General features: G+C 43.1%; 1 protein-coding gene across 1 annotated transcript in view; it reads left to right on the forward strand.

Moving 5' to 3' along the window:
• The window catches only part of CDK15 (cyclin dependent kinase 15), a 98730-nt gene extending 77715 nt beyond the window's left edge, over nucleotides 1-21015 (forward strand). The window contains exons 12-14 of the mRNA XM_027965096.3: nucleotides 3008-3147; nucleotides 14046-14187; nucleotides 16897-21015. Coding sequence (XP_027820897.1) covers nucleotides 3008-3147; nucleotides 14046-14155 — 250 coding nt within the window. The 3' untranslated portion in view covers nucleotides 14156-14187; nucleotides 16897-21015. The remainder of the gene's footprint in view (nucleotides 1-3007; nucleotides 3148-14045; nucleotides 14188-16896) is intronic.
• The last annotated feature ends 998 nt before the right edge of the window (nucleotides 21016-22013 follow it).

Consider the following 22013-nt stretch of genomic DNA (forward strand, 5'->3'; position numbering starts at 1 on the left):
ACAAAGAGTAAAATAGGTCGGAACACAGAACTGTGGACTAGCAAAGGATCTTTTTTTGGGAGGGACGATTCTCCCCAGGGTATCCCCACGTTCCACTCTTATTTTCAAACGCACTATATCACCTGAAACTCTCTTGTTTGGAGACAGGTTCCAGGGAACTGCTGTTTATCATTTCATCCAAGAAGCGCAAACTTTCTCTTGCTAGCATAGTCAGGCTCCCTAACCCCTAGCTAGAGAAATCTGGACTTTAGTGCTGTCCTGTGGCTTTCTTCCGTCTCACCACTGGCTTCCAAAGTAATGGTAGCTCCAAAGATGCAGACTCTCTTACTACTCTATGCTGCTGTTGGCACCATCGCATGGCAGGAAAATCGCTGCAATCCCCCCACAGTTACCCTACCAGCCCTTCCTTCCAGGCTGAGTGGGACTTGGATTGGCCCAATATCCCTCTGGCTTTTCTGACCGTATGCAACACCTCTGCCTTAGCCCAGCTGCCTTAGCTCAGACTCTCTTTGCTCAGATTCTCAAAGTAAGGAGTAATGTCTAGAGATGTGCTCTCTCATACCGTAACCACTAACCACATGGGACTATTTCAATTTAAATTATTTAAAATTAGATAAAAAATTGAGTTACTCTACAGATTGATTGTATAGCATGAGAAATTATATCCAATATCTTGTAATAAACTAGAATGGAGAAAAATCTTCAAAAGAAAACCCCCCAAACTGAATCACAATGCTATTCACCTGAAACAAGTGCAATATTGTAAATCAGTTGTGCTTCAATTCAAAAAAGCAAAGTCAGTTGCTCAGTTGCACCAGCCACATTTGAAGGGCTCACTAGGCACATGTGAGTAGTGGTTACCATATGAGATGGGACAGAAATAGACTATTTCCATCTTCATGGAGCAGGTGGCACTGGCAGGAGAAACTTGACTGCCAATGCAGGAGACACAAGAGACGTGGGTTTGGTCTCTGAGTCAGGAAGATCCCCTGGAGAAGGACATGGCAACCCACTCCAGTATTCTTGCCTGGAGAATCCCATGGACAGAGGAGCCTGGCAGGCTACAGTCCATGGAACCGCAAAGAGTTGGACATGACTAAAGCTACTCAGTTCATCCTCACCAGAAGTTTTGTTAGACAGCACTGGCCTAGATTATCACATGAGAAAAGTCTTGGCTTTGAGAAGGGTTTTGTCATGGAAAGGGGACTAACGTTAAGAGGGATGCCCTGTTTTGGGCGCATATCCAACTCTACCATCCTATAGTGAAAATGGAGTGGCTAAAAATTTTTTCAGATTTCCCCTGATTCTCCTTTGAGACTGATACTGAGTCCTACTGATTTGTACCTGCTTACCCACTCCAGACTCCTATTTCATTGGCCTGAAAACCTGTGCCTGGGCAGGGCACCTGTGATGGAGAAAATATCCACCAGCCCTTTGGGTTACAATCTCTTAAACCAGCCTCCACCTCTGGTTCCCTTCTCTCCTAACTGGCCTGAAAATTTGCAAGGACTGGGGATTTGCAAATTTCTTCTCTGCCTTAAGTCTGTGAAGCAATTACTCTTGAGTTTGAGAGTAAAGTTCTCTATTTGCAGAAACAGTTTTATGTCATGGGAATCAAATACCTGAAAGTTTTTATGCAAATCTTATGCAAAAAATAGGCAAATTCCAAGTCAGGGTCAGGGCTTCCAGCATCGCTGGATCATGGTACCTGGGGAGGAAACGGTATCTGTTGATGGCTTCAGGTTGGTGTGTACATTCAGCATTAAGAAAGCCCATCTGTTTTTGTTTATTTGGGGAGTTGCATGGCAATGCAATTTAGTTCTGAAAGTCAGGCATTAGTTCTGCAGGTAACTGCCTCTCAGAATCAGCAGTTTTCTGTCTTGTGCTTTCCACTTGTAAACCTGTCTGTGGCCTCTAGAGATGGGTATACTTGAATGATTGGCACTAGATTAGCAAAGACTTTCAGACTTTGTAAGTAAATAGGAAGCATGAAGACCCACCGGGCTTGCAGGGTCAGCCCCTGCCACTCTCCATGGCTTCACAGCAAGCCCCTCTTCTCTTTATCCCAGGCCCACCAGCTGGCCTTTCTTTCTTTCTTTAAAATCACTCTTCTCCCTCTCACCCTGGGGGTCTGCAACACCTGCCCCTCCCCCACCCCATATCCTCCGTTCTCAGCCCAAATGCTGCTTCCTCAGGAGAGTCTTCCCTGACCCCCTCCTAAGTCAAGTATCTAGACCTTCTTCACAGTTGTGTTTATGCATCTGTATGACCATTTAATTAGTGTCTGATTCCTCTACTAGATTAAGCTGCCAGAAGATAGCATTCCTGTATCTCCCAGATCTAACCACCTACATAGTAGTTGCTCAACTAATGGATTTGCTCTACTCCAAATTTATAATTCAGCATAAGGTCAACTTGAGGATTTGTCCTTACTGTAATTTGAGTATTTAATTATCTTTCTTGCTTATGCTCTATCTCCAGGGAAACCAATAGAGCATCTTAGAGAAAGCCCTGGGAGCTGAGCTTCAAAAATGCTGTAAACAAGGCTTTTTTCCCACTCAAGTTTCACCTTCCAGGATCTCTTCTCTCCTTCTTCCCATTCCAGAATTCTGTGCTCACCACCGTTGGAGCCTATTTCCAACTGGGCTTTTCTGCTTGCAAGGGGCTGCTGTATCCCTCAAAGAAAGAATCCTTAATTATATATTTCCGTTTCTATAATTACAATTTCCAGGTCTTTTATGTATACAGGGTACCCAGAGCCATGGTGGAGGGGTGGGCTGGGGGCTGAATGATGGAATGCTGAAGTTTTCCCTTCATCTTAGTCACGGGACAGGTAACAGTTTCAGTGTGGGGGTTATTTTTCCATTTCCATCAATTTTACTAGTCCCAGGAAAATTCTATCTGAAATTTTTCCAGCCATCTCCTTTTCTTTACTTTTCTTCTTTCCCTCTTGACTTTTCAGAAATGAGGCCTCTGGAGAAATTCTCTGTCTCTCTCACTTTTCCAGGCTGGGCAGGGCTCCTGAAGCAGAAGATCTGGCCTCCCAAATGCTGAAGGGCTTTCCGAGAGACCGTGTCTCAGCCCAGGATGCGTTGGTCCACAATTATTTCAGTGTCCTGCCAGCTCAGCTGCACCAGCTTCCAGATGGTGAGCGAATGAGTGTGTGTGTGTATGTGTGTGGTGGCTGGGGGTGGGGTATACATGGACACACATAAGTCTTGGTGTCTGTTTTCTTGAAGCACTGGAGAAGCATAGAATTTGCAACCAGAAACATGCTTAGAGCTGGGAAAAGCAAGATGGGACAAAATCTTGCCCAAGTTTTGTTTGTGGTTTTCTAAAACTCAAAAGCTGAGGGTTGAGGTGACACAGGCCTCCTTGTAACCATCCAAACATTTCCTCTATACACACACTTAGAAAGTAGAAGAGATGAAAGTTGCCTTTCAGTTTGCTTTCCCTAGCATCTGCCAGGAGAAGCCAAACCTAAGTTTCTAACAATCCCCTTTTCTCTTTCCGTTGAGTAAGATGATAGGTGACATGGATACAACAGGAGAGGAGAGCTGGGCCTGCCTTGATTGGTAATCTGATGCTGCCCGAGGAAGTGCGGGTGGGGCATGGTGAGAGGGGAGCATCCTCCCAGGCTAGATGCGCCCGGAAAGCACAAGTTACTCAGAAATCAGCCTTGCTGCCCAGGCCTGAAGTCATCCTCCAAATCTGAAAACTGCTGAGGGATCATGTGGCTGGAGCGCTCCTCATGTTTCTCAGAATGTGGCAAGGAAGGGCTGTGCGGAGGTTGTGGGTACTGCAACCACGGCCCTGGCTGTTTGCCTGGGACCCTCCTTAGGTGGGGTTGCTTTCAAAACACCCACCATTCAAGTGAAAACAGTTTTTAGAAGTCCTGAGCCAGAGAAAAGAAAGCTAAGGAAGGTTGTAGGGGCTCTGACTGAGAGGAGGGAACTGGGATGGGGTGTGGTCACGAACTACTGTCCAAGAGGCTCAGATATGGGGTCTGACTGATGTCTCCAGGATTTGCAGGCACAGCTCCATACCTGGGATGTGATTTTGCATCCGTCCAAATCTTTTAATTTGGGGTTTCTCGAGGTATTTTATTATTAAAGTGAGTCATTTAGAATCTCTAAAAATAACCGTAATCATACAACCAAGGTTAATGTCATACTTAACCCTGTAAGAAGAGTCGATCATCAGTATTTATTAAGTTGCCATTAAGTGTCAAGAACATATTAAGTGCTATAACATTTGAGGGAAAAAGGAGGCTTGTCCTTGACCTCAAGGAGCATATGAAGTGGGAGGAAAAGAGGGTGAGGAAGAGGAAACAGGACACCCTCGTACACATATTAGCACAAATCATATCTAAACAGCTAAAGTCTGTGCATAATCAGCTACAGATGTTCAGAGAGTACGTGTGCACTGAAGGCAGTCCTCGGAGGAACCGCTGTAGAATAACTCCAGTGAGACAGATGAGACTGGAGGTGACTCCGGACAGGAATTTGGAAGAAGGGGAGGGACACGGTTTGGCATATGGGTAGACTAAGAGACATTCCAGGCGACTTAACAATTCTTACTCCCTTCTTGGTACCTCCTCCCAAGCTTAATCCCCATCCCCCACTCCTATCTTAATACCCTCTTCCCAGTCTGAGCCCCAAGATTCCCCCTTCTTAGCCTTCTCCTCTTGAGAATGGGACTTTTCTAACTCCCACTTCACGCAAATATACACACTGAGGGTGCGCACACACACATTCACACCCTTTCTCTCCACTTAACAACATATCTCCCATGGAGAGACATAGATAAAGAAATAAATATAAATAAACCCTCCTCCAGGATTTATTATTCTAGGTCCTGAGAACTACTGAGGACCTTCAGAGTTTTCTGGGTGCCAGCTTTTCCTTTAGAGTAATTAGCAGGAAACAATCGCTGTGCAAACGGGATGTGTTTGTTAGAAACTCGGGTTTTGATTATTCCTGGTCATCTGAAGCAAAGTCGCCAACAGAGGGGCTCCATTGTACGTGTGTGTGCCTGTGTGTGCGTACACACGCGGGCACAGGAGAGGGACCCATCTGTATTCCTCCTCTGTTCACCCAGCCACAGAGCCCAAATCTACTTTGACACTTTTAGAAAAATGAAAAGATGGAATCTTGCAGGAGCCTGCCTGCGCTGAGGGGGGAGATGAGGAGTGCTCACAGCAGGAGGGAAGTTGACTTTTCTTTATACATATAGGGGTTTTTCCATGCAGAGTTTAAATTATGCCTGATAAAAGGAGTTTCGTGGATGTTTCAGTTCTTTCAAATTCTCCTGGCTTCCTCCCAATTAAATGAGGTTTGTCAAAGCCACAGGGCTCTGCTGCTGCTGCCTCGGCCGACAAGCACTTCCTGCAGCGACATCTCGAATCCCCAAGGGAGAAGATGAAAGGGCCAGCACCAAGAGACAGGGGAAGGGGGGCAGATTGTGTGTGTGTGTGTGTGTGTGTGTGTGTGTGCACGCGTGCACGCGCGCTTGGGGGAGGGCAGTGTGCAGAAACAGGTTTAGATACAGACTGACAGACAGGACGTGGACAAGAAGATGGGGAAAGCACAACTAACTACCAGGGAAACTGGAAAGAAAAATTGAGGAAGAGAGAGCAGCACTGAGGCCAGTTTGGGCACCCTGAGAACAGTGGCTGTCACCACGTGTGACATGATGTCACCATGTCTTCTAAGCGTGCCCTCTCTTGGCCTGGCAGTGCCAGTCTATGTTTTCATTGTTCATGGCAATGAGCCTTTATTAAGGGCCTCCTTTGCAGATAGGGTGCACCAACGGGTCCTCTCAGTTCCCAACCCTCAGGGACCCAGAGTCCCCATCCCAGGGGCGGGCTGCTCCAGGCGTAAGGACTGTGCAAAAGTCAGATATGCTCTTGTGAGTGCTTTGTAAAGAGAGTTTCCCTGCCATAATTATGCAAGAAATTTTGCTCTCTGGTGGCAGTATGGAATCACTTAGTGGGTTATATTTGTATCATTTTATTATTCTGGCTTTATTCTGGTTGCAGGATAACAAAGTTGTCACTTTAAAATATATTCTGTTTCCCCTTTGATCTGGGAGATGCCAGCTCTTATTGTCTGCCCTCTGACGAAGACAATTTAAGCATGAAGCCTGAGTCTGGGAACCGTGAGAATAGTGGAAGGACAGTCTACCTCCCAGCAAAAGCGTGGCACACAAATCCACCCTGCAAACGCCAGGGCTGTTCCTGTCCATCCATGTGTGTTTTCATGGAGCTGAAGTCCCAAATACCACTGTCCCGAGGCTGTGGAAGTAAACTTATGGCCATAAGAAATTGATGGGGAAGGATCACTTGCCACAAAATCCAGGAATTCTAGGCTTAGGTCCCCTTTGGAGAGCAATCTTAAGTGGAAAAGCGTGATTACTAGAATGGCGAGCATGTGGAAATTTCTGCCAAGCGCTGACATCCTCCCTTATTGACTCTTGAACACCTGAAGAAACATTTGTGGAAGGAGAAATTATTGGTAGTCTCTCTCAAAACACACCCAACAGCAAGCTAATTGCTTTTACAGATGGCCGGGGAGACGTTGTACCCACACAGCCATCGGCTTATGGCCACACTTGTGGCCCTCACAGCTGAGCCAGCAGTGCAGGACGTCAGCTGGGGCAGCTAGGACCTAAAATTAGGCCCTTGGCAACTCTCTAATCTTAGCTGCAGGTTCAGCTTCTTCGTTTAATTCCCTTTGCCCTCAGCATGAACTTGGGCTCTGGGAAAAGAACGCTGCTTAATGATTTGAAAGTGAGGGGAGTAGAAAATCATTAAGTTGCCCCTTCTAGAAACTGGCTCCACTCAGTTCTTGCCAGACTTCCAAATGTTACCCTTGGAAAGTTAAGACTAATTTTGGAACGGAGCCATTTGGAACCAGACACTGATCCAGAAAAGTTTTTTTTTTTTTTTTTTTTAATCTCGGGCAGTAAATGCCACGTGATTTAAGAGTCTGGTGCTTAAGCCATGGTCCTTGATCGTCAGAACATCAAAGGCTGTCTCTTTCTGTGGGTTGGTCCCATTTTGCTTTCCAAATCCCAGGCTTGAGCCTCTCCCATTCCTTCCTGGACTAAATCCCCCTTCTCCTTTAAAACAGTTTTCAGCATCTTAAAAAAAAATTAAAGCTTAAAAGCTTGCAATTTTTTCACAAGTAATTTTGCAGAAACAATTTACTGGAGTCCTTTTTGTCATCACATACTTTGGTACCTGTAGGTATGGCATTGACCTCTACCCTGGAGAAGGAAATGGCAACCCACTCCAGTATTCTTGCCTCGCGAATTCCATGGGCAGAGAAGCCTGGCGGACTTCTGAAGTCTGAAGCCTGAAGTCCATGGGGTCTCAAGGAGTCGGACTCTACTGAGCAACTAACTAACACTTCATCACATCACTCTACTATCTATACTCTGGTAATTCATCAGCAGGCCTTATTCATTTTGCCTCCTTAAAATCTGAGATATTTTTTGTTTTGCTCCAATAATAGAACTTTCAGCCTTCTTTTAATAATATCTCGTTAATATATTTAAAGGTTCCTCAATATCACATTAGAAAGCTGGGTTCCCTTGACCTTTCTCTCCATATACACAAACCCCAGCATAGATTCTGTTTCTTTTACCTTTTAATTATTTTGTTTCATTATTCTATTCTGAACCTATTCCAACTATTCTGCTTATCTCTGAGACTATGAACCCACCACAGGCTCAGGTTTCTAACAGAGTGGGAGAATTATCTTCCAGTTCATTCATGGAAGATTTGCTGAGGGTCTATTAGATATGAGGGGCTTCTCTGGTGGCTTGGTGGTAAAGAATCCACCTGCTAATAGGGTCACGTAAGAGACTCGTGTTCAGTCCTTGAGTCGAGAAGATCCCCTGAAGAAGGAAATGGAAACCCACTCTAGTATTCTTGTCTGAAAAATCTCATGGACAGAGGAGCCCGGCAGGTTACAGTCCATGCAGTTACAAGACTGAGCAACTAAGCACTTGAAGATTAGATTAGGAGACTGAAGGACACAAAAATGAATCAGTCTTAGACTCTGTCCTCAAAAAGCTTGCAGTCCTTAAGGAAATGAGACAAGAAGATGAGCAGCCGTAGACCAAGTGTGAAGTGCCCTGGGAGTTCAAAGGAGGTGAGATTAAACTCCAGCTGTAGGGGCCCAGGATGGGTCTGCGAGGTCTTGAAAGATGATAAAGTGAAAGTCGCTCAGTTGTGTCCAACTCTTTGTGACCTTGTGGACTATACAGTCCATGGAATTCTCTAGGCCAGAATACTGGAGTGGGTAGCCTTATCCTTTCTCCAACCCAGGAATCAAACTGGGCTCTCCTGTATTGCAGGCAGATTCTTTACCAACTGAGGATCAGGGAAGCCCTGAAAGATGATGGGGCGGAAGGATATCCAGGGAGAGGAAAGTCATCCTCCTCTGAATGCCATCTAATGTCATCCAAAGGTGTCTTCTTTGTTATAGCGCAATCCTGACTCATATTCCATCCTAAGTTTTACTCTTTGTCACTGTATGCCTTCTTGCAATGGCATTCAATTTAAACATTCCTTAACATGTACTAGAAAAGCTTAGTTTCACTGTTTGTGTGCTAATGATATCAAATCGTACTCTGTTTATTGCTTTTATTGTCTAGTCTAGTCAAAGTTTAACCAGAATATTTTGTCATTCCACAGGTTAGGTTTTAGAGGTTGGGTTTGGTGGGGAAGGGAGATTCCAAGCCAAGTCTCTCAATCCTATTCTGTTTCTAGGAGTTTGTAATTTAACTCAGACCACTCTGTCTACACTCTTTGGAAAAGACTCTGATGCTGGGTGGGATTGGGGGCAGGAGGAGAAGGGGACAACAGAGGATGAGATGGCCGGATGGCATCACCGACTCGATGAACGTGAGTTTGAGTGAACTCCAGGAGTTGGTGATGGACCGGGAGGCCTGGTGTGCTGCAATTCATGGGGTCACAAAGAGTCGGACATGACTGAGCAACTGAACTGAACTGACTCTGTCTACTTTTTAAATCCTCCACTAATCAGTACTTAAGAAGCAAGTTAGAAAGTATCCTCTATAACACACTTCTTCACCTTCTATGCTCAGTGTTGTCCCCAGCCCATTTTAATACACTAGCATACAAGTTATTGGGTTGTGATTTGGCTTATGTGTTGTGTAGAGTTGCCTCGGTAGGAAAAGTCTGACTTAACCAAGTTCCTCAGCTCTACCAAGCTCTTAAGTTGGTTAAATTTGTTAGCATCACGAACTGAATCTCCAAATAAAGATAAATGCTTCAAGAAGGAGTTAGAGACCCTTTGACAAGAACAGGAACTTGGGACTCACTGTTCTATATCTTCATTATGTGAATGAGTCCCTAATACCCATAGAAGAAGAAGAATGTCTGCTATTTCTTGGACGTCTATGTGTTTTACATAAATTCTCATTCAGTATAGATAGTAACTGGCAGGGATGGAGCTGTTTTCCTAATATTACATATTAAAAAATTGGGGCCAATTACTCAAAGTTATACAGCTAGTAAGTGGGAAAGCAAGATTTGACTGCAGGTCAGACTCCCAAGCCACTCTCTTCCACTCCTCATCCTAGGGAAGATGTCACATGCCCCCAGGTAACATATTTAATATCTCACAACTAAGAGGACTCAATCTTATCTTTAATAAAGATTCAAACTCCTGATCTCTTCCTTAATCTTTAATGTTATCTTGTCTTTGTTAGAGTTTTGTTTTGTTGGTTTTTTTTGCAGGGGTTGGGGGGTGGAGTGGAGGTGGGGAGTAACACAGTCACCCTTGGGTTTTAAGATTTCTTAATCAGTGGTGGTTATTATTTTTTCCTTACTATTACTTATTCGGAGAAGGAAATGGCAACCCACTCCAGTGTTCTTGCCTGGAAAATCCCAGGGACGGGGGAGCCTGGTGGGCCTCCGTCTCTGGGGTCGCACACAGTTGGACACAACTGAAGCGACTTAGCAGCAGCATTACTTATTCAGTTTTGTCAGAAAAATATCAGGAATCAAATCCAACAGAAAATTGGGCAAACATATAAAATGGCAAATTACACAAAGGAAATGAAAAGAGCACACTAACGCATGGGATAAATAGACAGTCGAACTAGTGATTAAATAAATACAAATAACTGTTATAGTAGCTATTTTCCCCTTCAACTGAATGACTCCCGGTGCTGGGGAGGTTGTAGTAAGATGACTGTTTGCAGACGGTGGTTTTAGTTGGGGCAGCCTTTGCAAAGCATTTTGCCATACCTACCAGGAGCCATAAAAATAACATTCAACCTTATACTTAGGTTCCTGGAAATCATCCAAAGAAACAATTGAATGTGGTGGCGGGGGGGAACCCTAGATGCATAAAAATGTTCATTGCAGTGTTGTCTATAATTTTTTTAAAATAAAGAAACTAAATATTCAACAGAAGAACTGGTTGGATAGATACTATTATATTGACTCAGCATACAGTACTATATAACCATTTAAAATGGTAATTCGCAGGAGTGTGGAGTAGTATGGAAATGTTTATGCTATGACACAAGCTAAAAGAAAGTAGGATACAAAATTGCATATTATAACGCACCACTGAAAATGTATTATGCATATCAACAAAACTGGGATGTAGAGTACAAAACTAAAAATGCTCTTCTAGTTAAAGGGAATGGTGGGTAATTTTTTCCTTTTTTCAGTTTTCTTTCATGTAGATGTTATATTGCCCTTAGTGTTTAAAGGAATGAGGTAAGACAAATGGTACAGGGAGTTGAAGCTCTGAATCGAGAGTTAAAGAACCTAAGTTTTCTTCTTTTCTCCTCCAGCATCACATGCATTATTGGCCTTCATAAATCTCAGTTTCTCAGTCTGCACAATGGGTTAACATTAGTTTCCTGTACCCCAGATTAACAGAATGTTTATTTTATACAGCTTTTAACTCACTGAATTCAAGAGTTCAATGTAAATGTGGTCCTGGGAGAATGAGAGAAGGGAGGGAGAGGAAAAGATAAATAGGCACTAATTAATTTTAAAAGGAAAGATCAGCTGCTTTAATCGGAAATGCATATGTGCTATGCCCCTAGTCAGAGTTTTAAGTGCACTCCGTGTTAGTTAGCAACTTCAATTTAAAGTACTGTGTGATCCTTTGGGCTTTGAAGATATGAAGCCTATATACATACACATGAGCTAAAATTACCGCGCAGTCACGGAGGCTGTGTGCACTCTGAATGATTAAATGCACTAAGCAACTCCAGCTGATGGACTGATGATGTGCAAGAGCAGCGCAAAAACCACGTGACAAGGGAAATTACAAGACATTTAGAAATGATGGTTTAATTTCCAAGCTTTCTTTTCTACTTGGGCTTTCTCTTTCAGCCACAACAGGCTAGTAGAAGAGATTTGATTATCTTGTTTCCTGTGAAAGGTTATTTAGCCCCTCAATCCCATTAAGTCACTCTCTGCACTCCAGTGCACTGAGACTCCACCAGGTTATCAGCCCAGGAAGAGTAAATGGAGACACCAGGATCAGATTTCTAAAGGAAGGAAAGTTAAAGCGAAGTTTGAGAGCGGTGACAGCCTGCAGCCAGGAGCTTAGAACTCAATTAGACTGAAAGATAACTCTCTCATTATCTCATTCCGAAATGATCTAAATACATAAGAATCTAAAAGTTTTGAATAAACTTGTCCTACTGACTGTCTAGATGACTGAATTTCCCTTCTCGAAAAAAATTTTAACACTCGCTTTTGTATCTATTTATTCTAAGCGCAAAGCAGCTGCGATAATTATGCTGTCAGATTCAGTAAGCTAATGAGCAGTCAACGAATGGAAGGTTTTGCATTTGTGAGATTGCTACAGGAGAACCACTCGGCTGCTTTTTTCCTTGTTTCTTTTTTTTCTTCCCTCTTGTTTTCTTTTTCTTTTTCTATGAGTTGGGAAGGAGAGTCGAGCAGTCCGTGGCCAAATTGGAATCCCTTTGATTAACTGGTTGCTTTTCCAGCACACATGTCCCCACCCCCACCCCCACCCCACCAATCCTCCTTCCCATCTCCTCCCTCCCTCTCTGTCTCTCTCTTTCTCTCTCTCCCTCCCTCTCTCTGTCTCTGCCTCTCTCTCCCTCCCTGTCTGTCTCTCTCTTCCTCTCTCTCCCTCCCCTCCCTCTTTTTCTGCTCTCTCTCCCCCATCTCCCTCATTGGTGCTGAGGAACTGTTGATTTTGAGGGACATTTTTCATGTCACTGTCCCCAAGGCAAGAGGATGTATCTCCCTGAGGGAAGTTCCCAAAATGATTTGGACTTGAGCCAATTTGAGAGTTATCTGTAAAGCTTAATATGCACTGCTTATTTGAACTGTTGATGCTACAACAAGAGCTGAAAAGAAAGTAGAATACAAAATTATGCATCATAATGTGCCTGGGAAAATACATTATGCATATCAACAAGACTTGATGCCTCCCCTTTCCAGTCTGGCAGATATGTAATTCCACACCCAAGGAGTCAGGGTTTATCCCAGGCAGCTGAGACAGAGCAGGTTTATTTCTCCCCTTTTGATGTGAGGAGCTTCCAGCAAACAATATTGATGCATTTTAGGCTTGTGGTGCACCAAAGCTGGGTCTTCTTTTTTTGTGAAATTGTGCAGTATTTAGAGCAACTGGTCTGTGCAGCTTGTGAGCCTTGGAAAACTGGTGCCCAGGTAGAAAGATGTCCTGAGCAGGTTTTATCGATGTGCTTTCGTGGCAATGTGGCTGCTGTCCCTGGAGATTTTTCTCAGATGGTATCTGTGCTGATGCTACTAGCTAATAACAGTGGCTAGTTAACTAGTTAATAACAGTGGCTACTAGTTATTAAAAATATAGGGTGTGGGGCTCACTTGGTAGTCCAGTGATTAAGACTCCATGCTTCCACTGCAGGGAGCCCAGGTTTCATCCCTGGTCAGGGAGCTAAGATGCCACAAGCAGAAAGGTATAGCATGTGTATCTTATTGCACTGCTCTGGAAACCCCAATAAAAGCTATAATAAAGGAATTTAATTTAATTAATTATATATATAAATGGGCTTCCCAGGTGGGCCTAGTGGTAAAGAACCCACCTGCCAAATGCAAAAAGACACAGGAGACATGGGTTCAATCCCTGGGTTAGGAAGACTCCCTGGAGGAGGGCATGGCAACCCGCTCCAGTATTCATGCCTAGAGAATCCCGTGGATGGAGGAGCCTGGTAGGCTACAGTACTTAGGGTCACAAAGAGTTGGACATGACTGAAATGACTTAGCATACACACACACACATATATATAGTATCAGAACAACCCAAGATGTTTGGCATGTATTATCTTCTTTAAACTTACAGCAATCTGCCCAGAAGTTTTATTATCCCCATTTTGCAAGTGAGCTCCTTAAAATGTTAACTTTTAGGGAACTTGGCCCATATCTTTAGCATAATAAGCACCCAGGAATAATACCCATTTAACAAACAAACAAATATTACCCATTTAATCCATTTATAAAAATGCAAACTGCCAGCATTCTGAGCTAACCAAATGTATAATAGACATATATTCCGCCCCCCCCCATTTTTTAATTTACAAAAGTTACACTTTAGAGTCTATTTAAATAGATTGCCAAATGAATCTAATATAACAGAAATTTGAAACTTTCCAAAATGTATCTGGCCTAGCACCAGGCTCACTGCCGGTTGTCACTGGGACTCCTCGGCTTGATTCTGGCCCTTGTTGTTAGTGTGTGTGTGCATCCCAGTTCTACTCCTAGTTTTACCACCCTCAACACCAAGCCTAATGCCTTACCCAAGTGTTCATTCGGTAAATATGCATTGAAACGAATTGAATCGAACAGAAGGCACTTAACAGCTATTCAGTAAAGTGAGTTATCTGTGAGTCAGTATAAGTTACTGGTGGATAAATCCGGCTCACATTTTGACATCTCTTTGGGTGACAAATATTACAACAGACATAAAAAACACACAGTGAAAAATCCCAGGAAATAATATGTTGGTGCTTTTCTCTTTTGTTTCCTACAGAGGAATCATTGTTTACAGTTTCAGGAGTGAGGCTGAAGCCAGAAATGTGTGACCTTTTGGCCTCCTACCGGAAAGGTCACCACCCAGCCGGGTTTAGCAAATGCTGGTAAAAAGAAAGGGTGAGATTACCAAGATCTTCCAGGTAAGTGGTTCCAACAGTGTGGGCCCTATGGATGGAACTGAAAGTTATTCACTATCCAGTGAAGACCTGGTTCCTGGGTTCCTGGGTTCCTGGTGCCTGGCTCTTCATTCTCACTCTGGGCACAGAGGCCTAGGCTCCACAGGCTATGAGAGGAGGTAGCATCAGCGTGCATCAGCTCCTCCTCCCAGGGGAGGGACAAGACTCTTAAGATGACCCTTACATGTCATTGTAAGGCCTTGAGCTGATGCACTGGAATACAGGACTCCATTGGCATATTGCTGCTGCTGCTGCTGCTAAGTCACTTTAGTCGTGTCTGACTCTATGTGACCCCATAAACGGCAGCCCACCAGGCTCCCCTGTCCCTGGGATTCTCTAGGCAAGAACACTGGAGTGGGTTGCCATTTCCTTCTCCAATGCATGAAAGTGAAAAGTGAAAATGAAGTTGCTCAGTCATGTCTGACTCTTCGAGATCCCATGGACTGCAGCCTACCAGGCTCCTTCCTCCATCCATGGGATTTTCCAGGCAAGAATACTGGAGTGGGGTGTCGTTGCCTTCTCTGCCATTGGCATGTTAAGTTCCCTTAACTATGTAGTTCTCACTGTCAGCTGACAAGACAAAAATCAGAGGTCAGGGTGACCAGCTGTCCCCATTTGCTTGAGACCGAGGGGTGTCCCAGGATGTGGGATGTTCAGTGCTGAAACAGACACAGTCCTGGACAAACCAGGATGGTTGGTCACCATAGTGGTACAAATTACCACCTGGCTTGCCCCCAGGTGCCAGAGAAGACCTGATTCAGAGTCTAGCCCCACCTAGGAGGTGGTTTTGGAGGATTGTGAAAATCCAGTCATCACCACTACAGGCTTTTGCACCACTGGTTACAGAGTGTCCTCTCCAGGGTGCACTCTGGGAACCACCAGGACCTCATGGTCCTGGGAGACAGGAGCCATCCACCAATGTCACAGACTCGGCCGCTCTCAGGAGTCTCCTCCATCAGCCCAGGGCAGCCCAAGCTTCCAAGGCAATCCTGAGGGACAAGGGTGCTGTGGAGGTTTTTCCCAAAGCTTCCATACCGTAGACTTCTGCTGGTAGGCACAGGAAGCCAGGAGGGACAACTCCTAAAGCCACCATAGTCCAGACATTCGTAGATCTTATAGGAGCATTTCCATGGTGAGTAGAGGGGACAGTAATCTAGACAGAGGAGTCAAGGTGAGACCCATGCACAGAGCCAGCCATCCCTATAGGTGACTCTGGCTATACCCCAGACCATAAACAAGCCTAAGGTTTGATCATACATCAGGCAACTACAGCTTGTCATGCTTCCCAACAGAACTTATGGGGTCTAGATGGCAATGACTGGCATGCGCCCTGCACCACCCTTGCCCTAACGTCATTCACATAGCAGGATTCAGTTCTTTGCCAGTTTCTCTATTAAAGACATATACTCATCAAGAATGTCTGCCTTTCAGATTTTCTAGGATCATTGTGTTTAGAAATTTGGGGAGATCAGGGAAGTTTAGAATTATAGTTCTTCCTCAGCTATAATTCTGAAGTTTATATTTTGACAATATACAACTGGAATTACAATGGGCGATATGATAATAATATGGTATTTCCCAAGTAAAATATTTTCTAGAGCAGAGATTTTACTATGTAATTATGTCATTTTTAAACCCACTAGTTATGAGAGTAGGATGTACTTTAGCTACATTCTATAGCATGAAGGATTTGCCCTTGATAAAATTATCAAAGATATTGATGGAAATGGTCTTGGATGGTAGTGCTGCATAAGAATTAATAATTAATTCTATTGAGTTGTTATTTTGTTTTACTAAGCAGCCAGAAGGTAGGGAGATTACCCGCCTCTCTGAACTACAGTCAAAGAATCATTACCTGTAGGTGTAAATTGGTCACAATAGAAAATCAATTAAAAGCAGCATGACAAACGTGATGCCTATGCCAGCAATTGAAGAAGCGAGAAGGCAGGCTGAATATGCATTGGAGTAATCTGATGTCCCTAGGCCTTCGCTACTAATGTAAGGAGATAAACCCATAGAAGATGAACCACAATAAGGAAAGGCTGGAGCAATTAAACTGTTTAATAAATGGCTTGGGATGATCAAAATCTGGAAGTGCCAGAGTGAGGGACTAAAAGTGGTTTTCACATGGACACTTGGGGCCTGTAAATCTTTTCCACTAAATTGAATTTATGTTAAAATATTCACTTTTCAGGAGATTCAAAATGTAAATTGGGATATTAGGACTTATAACTAGCAGCAATGCCTGAAAATTAAGACTCTGAAAAGATCCTCAAAATGTCAGTTTCAGGTATGGAAAAAATGTGCACTAACATCTACAACAGAGAAATAGGACTAAAATTTACTGGCAACATAACATGTGCCAAGCACTTTACAAACAGTGCTTCAAAGCTTGATGTGTTTTGAACAGTTAGGGTGTGGTGAGGTATAACTATAGTTTGTACATTTGGAGATAAATTTTTATTATTTTTAAAGCTTTCTTAGGGAAAGCTTTCTTAGTTCTTATTACCAGGATTAGATGCTACCTCTGTTCATATCTGTTATCAAGCTTTCTATCAATATCTATGTAATTCCATCAATAACTTTGCAACAATATTACACAGAATTTCCCCCACTTAATCTGTAAGATGTTACTCATGATTTATCATTTTTTTATTCTTTGTTCACTTCCAGGGCTACTTTACTATTGCTTCAATTTTAATTTGCTTGAGCTTACTGCTGCTGCTCCTGCTAAGTCGCTACAGTCGTGTCCAACTCTGTGCGATCCCATAGATGGCAGCCCACCAGGCTCCGCTGTCCCTGGGATTCTCCAGGCAAGAACACTGGAGTGGGTCGCCATTTCCTTCTCCAATGCATGGAAGTGGAAAGTGAAAGTGAAGTCGCAGTCGTGTCTGACGGTTAGCAACCCCATGGACTGCAGCCCACCAGGCTCCTCCGTCCATGGGATTTTCCAGGCAAGAGTACTGGAGTGGGGTGCCATGGCCTTCTCCGGCTTCAGCTTACTAAGAAGCTTCAAATCTAACTCCACACTGGACCAAGGGTTTTATACCATCACCTGTGATGTGGAACATTTTAAATACAATGTCCAAGCCAACAGCGCACAATACTTGAAGAAAAAGCAGTGAACAGTTACTGCTATAGTCATTTGCCTAGAATTTAACAGTGATTGGCTCAAAAATTAGACATAGACAGAAATCATCTGAGAAGAGGACTTCTGAATAATTTCATCCATTTCATTGTTTGATAGAGAGATCCTTGGGCCAGAAGGAGAACAGGACAGATGGGGACAACAATTGAAAGACTTTGGAGAGAGAGCTCATGCTTAACAGAGGCCTGTCACTCCTGTGTTCACTTACGATTTTCCCCAACAAAAGGACTTCTGTGGCCAAGGAGAGGATTAGGCTAAAGTTTAAAAAAGCCTCCAGGGAAGGTGGTTTCTTGGATAAAGTTGTCAACAAAAGTACTTGCTGAAGACTCTTTGTTATGATTTCCTAGGGGGCGCCTCTTCCTTCGCTAACTGGATTATCAAAACACATCCCAGCTAGACTTCAGTAGGAGTTTGGATTGAGCTGCTGGTTAGAATTAAATTTTAGGCTGTCCTCTTCTGCTGAACTCTATTGTCTGTGATGATAGCAAAAGTGATGAGGAATCTCAGCTCTGATTTGATGGCAGAAATACTGAATAAAGGCCAAGATAAAGGCCAAGAGTTCCAAAGTAGTAATTCAAATCCTATTGCACCACACACGTGCATGTGTGCACACACATAAGCCTCAGATAAAATGAGAGATCTGCCTCAGCTAGCACGTGTTTCATTTTCTGCAATGGGTCCTTCTGAAAGAAGCTGGGGAAACTCAAATTACTTCATCTGAGGATCATCTACTCAGGAAATGTAGTAGCCTAGAAACCAAAGACCTGTACATGGCCTTTAGAAGAACAAGGAGGAACTAATTAAGAGAGAATTTAAAAATAGTACCTATGCACTCAAAGTCTGAGATGAAACTACATACAGATAGTCCAAAATAATCTTCTTTACTGAATATTCGATTTTAGTAAGGCATTTGGCAAAGCCTGTTCAGATATACCTGAAAGAGGGAACTGTGTGGGCCGGATGATGGGATGTGTGTGCTCAAAGAACAGTGGCCTTGCCGGAGAAAGGCTGGCAGTGGTGTGGTATGAGGTTCAGCCCTGAGTGCTATTCTGGTCAAATGTTTTTATTAATCACTTGAATAAAATCAGAGAAGGCATGTAATTTATTCATACAACTCATGAAAGTAAGTACTGTCATCATTCATTTATTACTTCCATTTTACAGAAGAAGGAAACTGAGGCTCAGAGAAGTTAACTAACTCCTCCATAGTAGTATACCAGAGTTAAGGTACAGCTCTTAGGCCTGGCTGTCTCCAAGGTCGATGATCTTTCTAGTCATCATGTACCTATCAAATCTGTAGAACACACAACTCTCGAAGAAGCAGCTGATGTTTAGCATTGGATCATGATTCGAAAGACTGAGCATTGCTAAAAGCTGATGCGTACACTACACATTCGTTCTGGCTTTAGAATGATCAAATTCCAGAACACTGACAGCACCAATGCTGCCAGGGATGTGGAGCAGCAGGAACTCTAATTATTGGTGGCAATGCAAAATGGTAGAGGCCACTTTAGAAGACTGTTTGGCAGTTTCTTACAAAACTAACCACACTCTTAGATCCAGCAAGCATGCTCCTTGCTATTTACCGAAAGGAGCTGAAAAATTATGTCCACAAAAAATCTGCACGCAGATGTTTATAGCACCTTTAGTCATAATCCCCATACCTTCGAAACAACCAAGACGCTGTTCCGGTTGAGGATCATCTACTCAGGAAATGTAGTAGCCTAGAAACCAAAGACCTCTACATGGCCTTTAGAAGGCCACATGCCATTCAGTCACAACATATGAATGAACAGACTGTGGTACATCCAGACAATAGAATATTACTCAACAGGAAAAAGAAATGGAGCTGTCAAGTCCTGAAAAGACATGGAAGAAGCTTGAATGAATATCACTAAGTAAAAGAAGCCAGTCTGAAAAGGCTACATAGTGCATGATTACAACTGACAGTCTGAAAAAGGCACAACTATAGAGACAGTGGAAAGATTGCTGGTTGCCAGGGGTTAGGAGGAAGGGAGTGATGAATAGGTAGAGCACAGAGGGTTTTTAGGACCGGGTAACTACATATGATACCGTAATGGTAGATATATGTCATTCATTATAAATTTGTCCAGACCCATAGACTATCACCAAGACTGAATGCTGTTGTGAAACAGACTTTAGATGACAATGATGAGTCTGTGTAGGTTCACACAGTGTGGCATAAGTAGCATTCTGTGGGGGATGTTGATAATGGCAGGTTGTGCATGTGTAGGGGCAGGGTATATACCGGAAATCTGTAACTTCTGTTGAATATTCCTCTGAGCCTAAAGTTGCTCTGAAAAATAAATACCAAAAAAATTTTTTAAAAACAGAAAATAAAAAAGCCTAATGAACAGAAAGCCAATACATTTCTACCAAATTTCATGGTTTAATTTCTTAAAATTTAGGTTAAAAATGTCAACAAGTTAAATAAAGTTATGACTTAGTGGATATTTATATTTCAAGTATATGAAAAGGCAAAATGATAGGATACTGAAAGAGGAACTCCCCAGGTCAGTAGGTGCCCAACACGCTACTGGAGATCAGTGGAGAAATAACTCCAGAAAGAATGAAGGGATGGAGCCAAAGCAAAACAATACCCACTTGTGGATGTGACTGGTGATAGAAACAAGATCCGATGCTGTAAAGAGCAATATTGCATAGGAACCTGGAATGTCAGGTCCATGAATCAAGGCAAATTGGAAGTGGTCAAACAAGAGATGGCAAGAGTGAACGTCAACATTCTAGGAATCAGTGAACTAAAATGGACTGGAATGGGGGAATTTAACTCAGATGACCATTATATCTACTACTGCGGGCAGGAATCCCTCAGAAGAAATGGAGTAGCCATCATGGTCAACAGAAGACTCCGAAATGCAGTACTTGGATGCAATCTCAAAAACGAAAGAATGATCTCTGTTCGCCTCCAAGGCAAACCATTCAATATCACAGTAATCCAAGTCTATGCCCCAACCAGTAACACTGAAGAAGCTGAAGTTGAATGGTTCTATGAAGACCTACAAGACCTTTTAGAACTAACACCCAAAAAGATGTCCTTTTCATTATAGGGGATTGGAATGCAAAAGTAGGAAGTCAAGAAACACCAGGAGTAACAGGCAAATTTGGCCTTGGAATGCAGAATGAAGCAGGGCAAAAACTAACAGTTTTGCCAAGAAAATGCACTGGTCATAGCAAACACCCTCTTCCAACAACGCAAGAAAAGACTCTGCACATAGACGTCACCAGATGGTCAACACCGAAATCAGATTGATTATATTCTTTGCAGCCAAAGATGGAGAAGCTCTATACAGTCAGCAAAAACAAGACCAGGAGCTGACTATGGCTCAGATCATGAACTCCTTATTACCAAATTCAGACTTAAATTGAAGAAAGTAGGGAAAACGGCTAGGCCATTCAGGTATGACCTAACTCAAATCCGTTATGATTATACAGTGGAAGTGAGAAATAGATTTAAGGGCCTAGATTTGATAGATAGTGCCTGATGAACTATGGAATGAGGTTCGTAACATTGTACAGGAGACAGGGATCAAGACCATCCCCACGGAAAAGAAATGCAAAAAAGCAAAATGGCTGTCTGAAGGCCTTACAAATAGTTGTGAAAAGAAGAGAGGCGAAAAACAAAGGAGAAAAGGAAAGATATCAGCATCTGAATGCAGAGTTCCAAAGAATAGCAAGAAGAGATAAGAAAGCCTTCTTCAGCCATCAGTGCAAAGAAATAGAGGAAAAGAACAGAATATGAAAGACTAGAGATCTCTTCAAGAAAATTAGAGATACCAAGGGAACATTTCATGCAAAGATGGGCTTGATAAAGGACAGAAATGGTCTAGACCTAAAAGAAGCAGAAGATATTAAGAAGAGGTGGCAAGAATACACAGAAGAACTGTACAAAAAAGATCTTCACGACCCAGATAATCACGATGGTGTGATCACTCATCTAGAGCCAGACATCCTGGACTGTGAAGTCAAGTGGGCCTTAGAAAGCATCACTATGAACAAAGCTAGTGGAGGTGATGGAATTCCAGTTGAGCTATTTCAAATCCTGAAAATGATGCTGTGAAAGTGCTGCACTCAATATGCCAGCAAATTTGGAAAACTCAGCAGTGGCCACAGGACCGGAAAAGGTCACTATTCATTCCAATCCTAAAGAAAGGCAATGCCAAAGAATGCTCAAACTGCCGCACAATTGCACTTATCTCACATGCTAGTAAAGTAATGCTCAAAATTCTCCAAGCCAGGCTTCAGCAATCTGTGAACCGTTAACTTCCTGATGTTCAAGCTGGTTTTAGAAAAGGCAGAGGAACCAGAGATCAAATTGCCAACATCCGCTGGATCATGGAAAAAGCAAGAGAGTTCCAGAAAACATCTATTTCTGCTTTATTGACTATGCCAAAGCCTTTGACTGTGTGGATCACAAGAAACTGTGGAAAATTCTGAGAGAGATGGGAATACCAGACCACCTGACCTGCCTCTTGAGAAATCTGTATGCAGGTCAGGAAGCAACAGTTAGAACTGGACATGGAACAACAGACTGGTTCCAAATAGGAAAAGGAGTACGTCAAGGCTGTATATTGTCACCCTGCTTATTTAACTTCTATGCAGA

Source organism: Ovis aries, chromosome 2 (assembly GCF_016772045.2).
Source record: "Ovis aries strain OAR_USU_Benz2616 breed Rambouillet chromosome 2, ARS-UI_Ramb_v3.0, whole genome shotgun sequence".
Classification (NCBI taxonomy): Eukaryota; Metazoa; Chordata; class Mammalia; order Artiodactyla; family Bovidae; genus Ovis; species Ovis aries.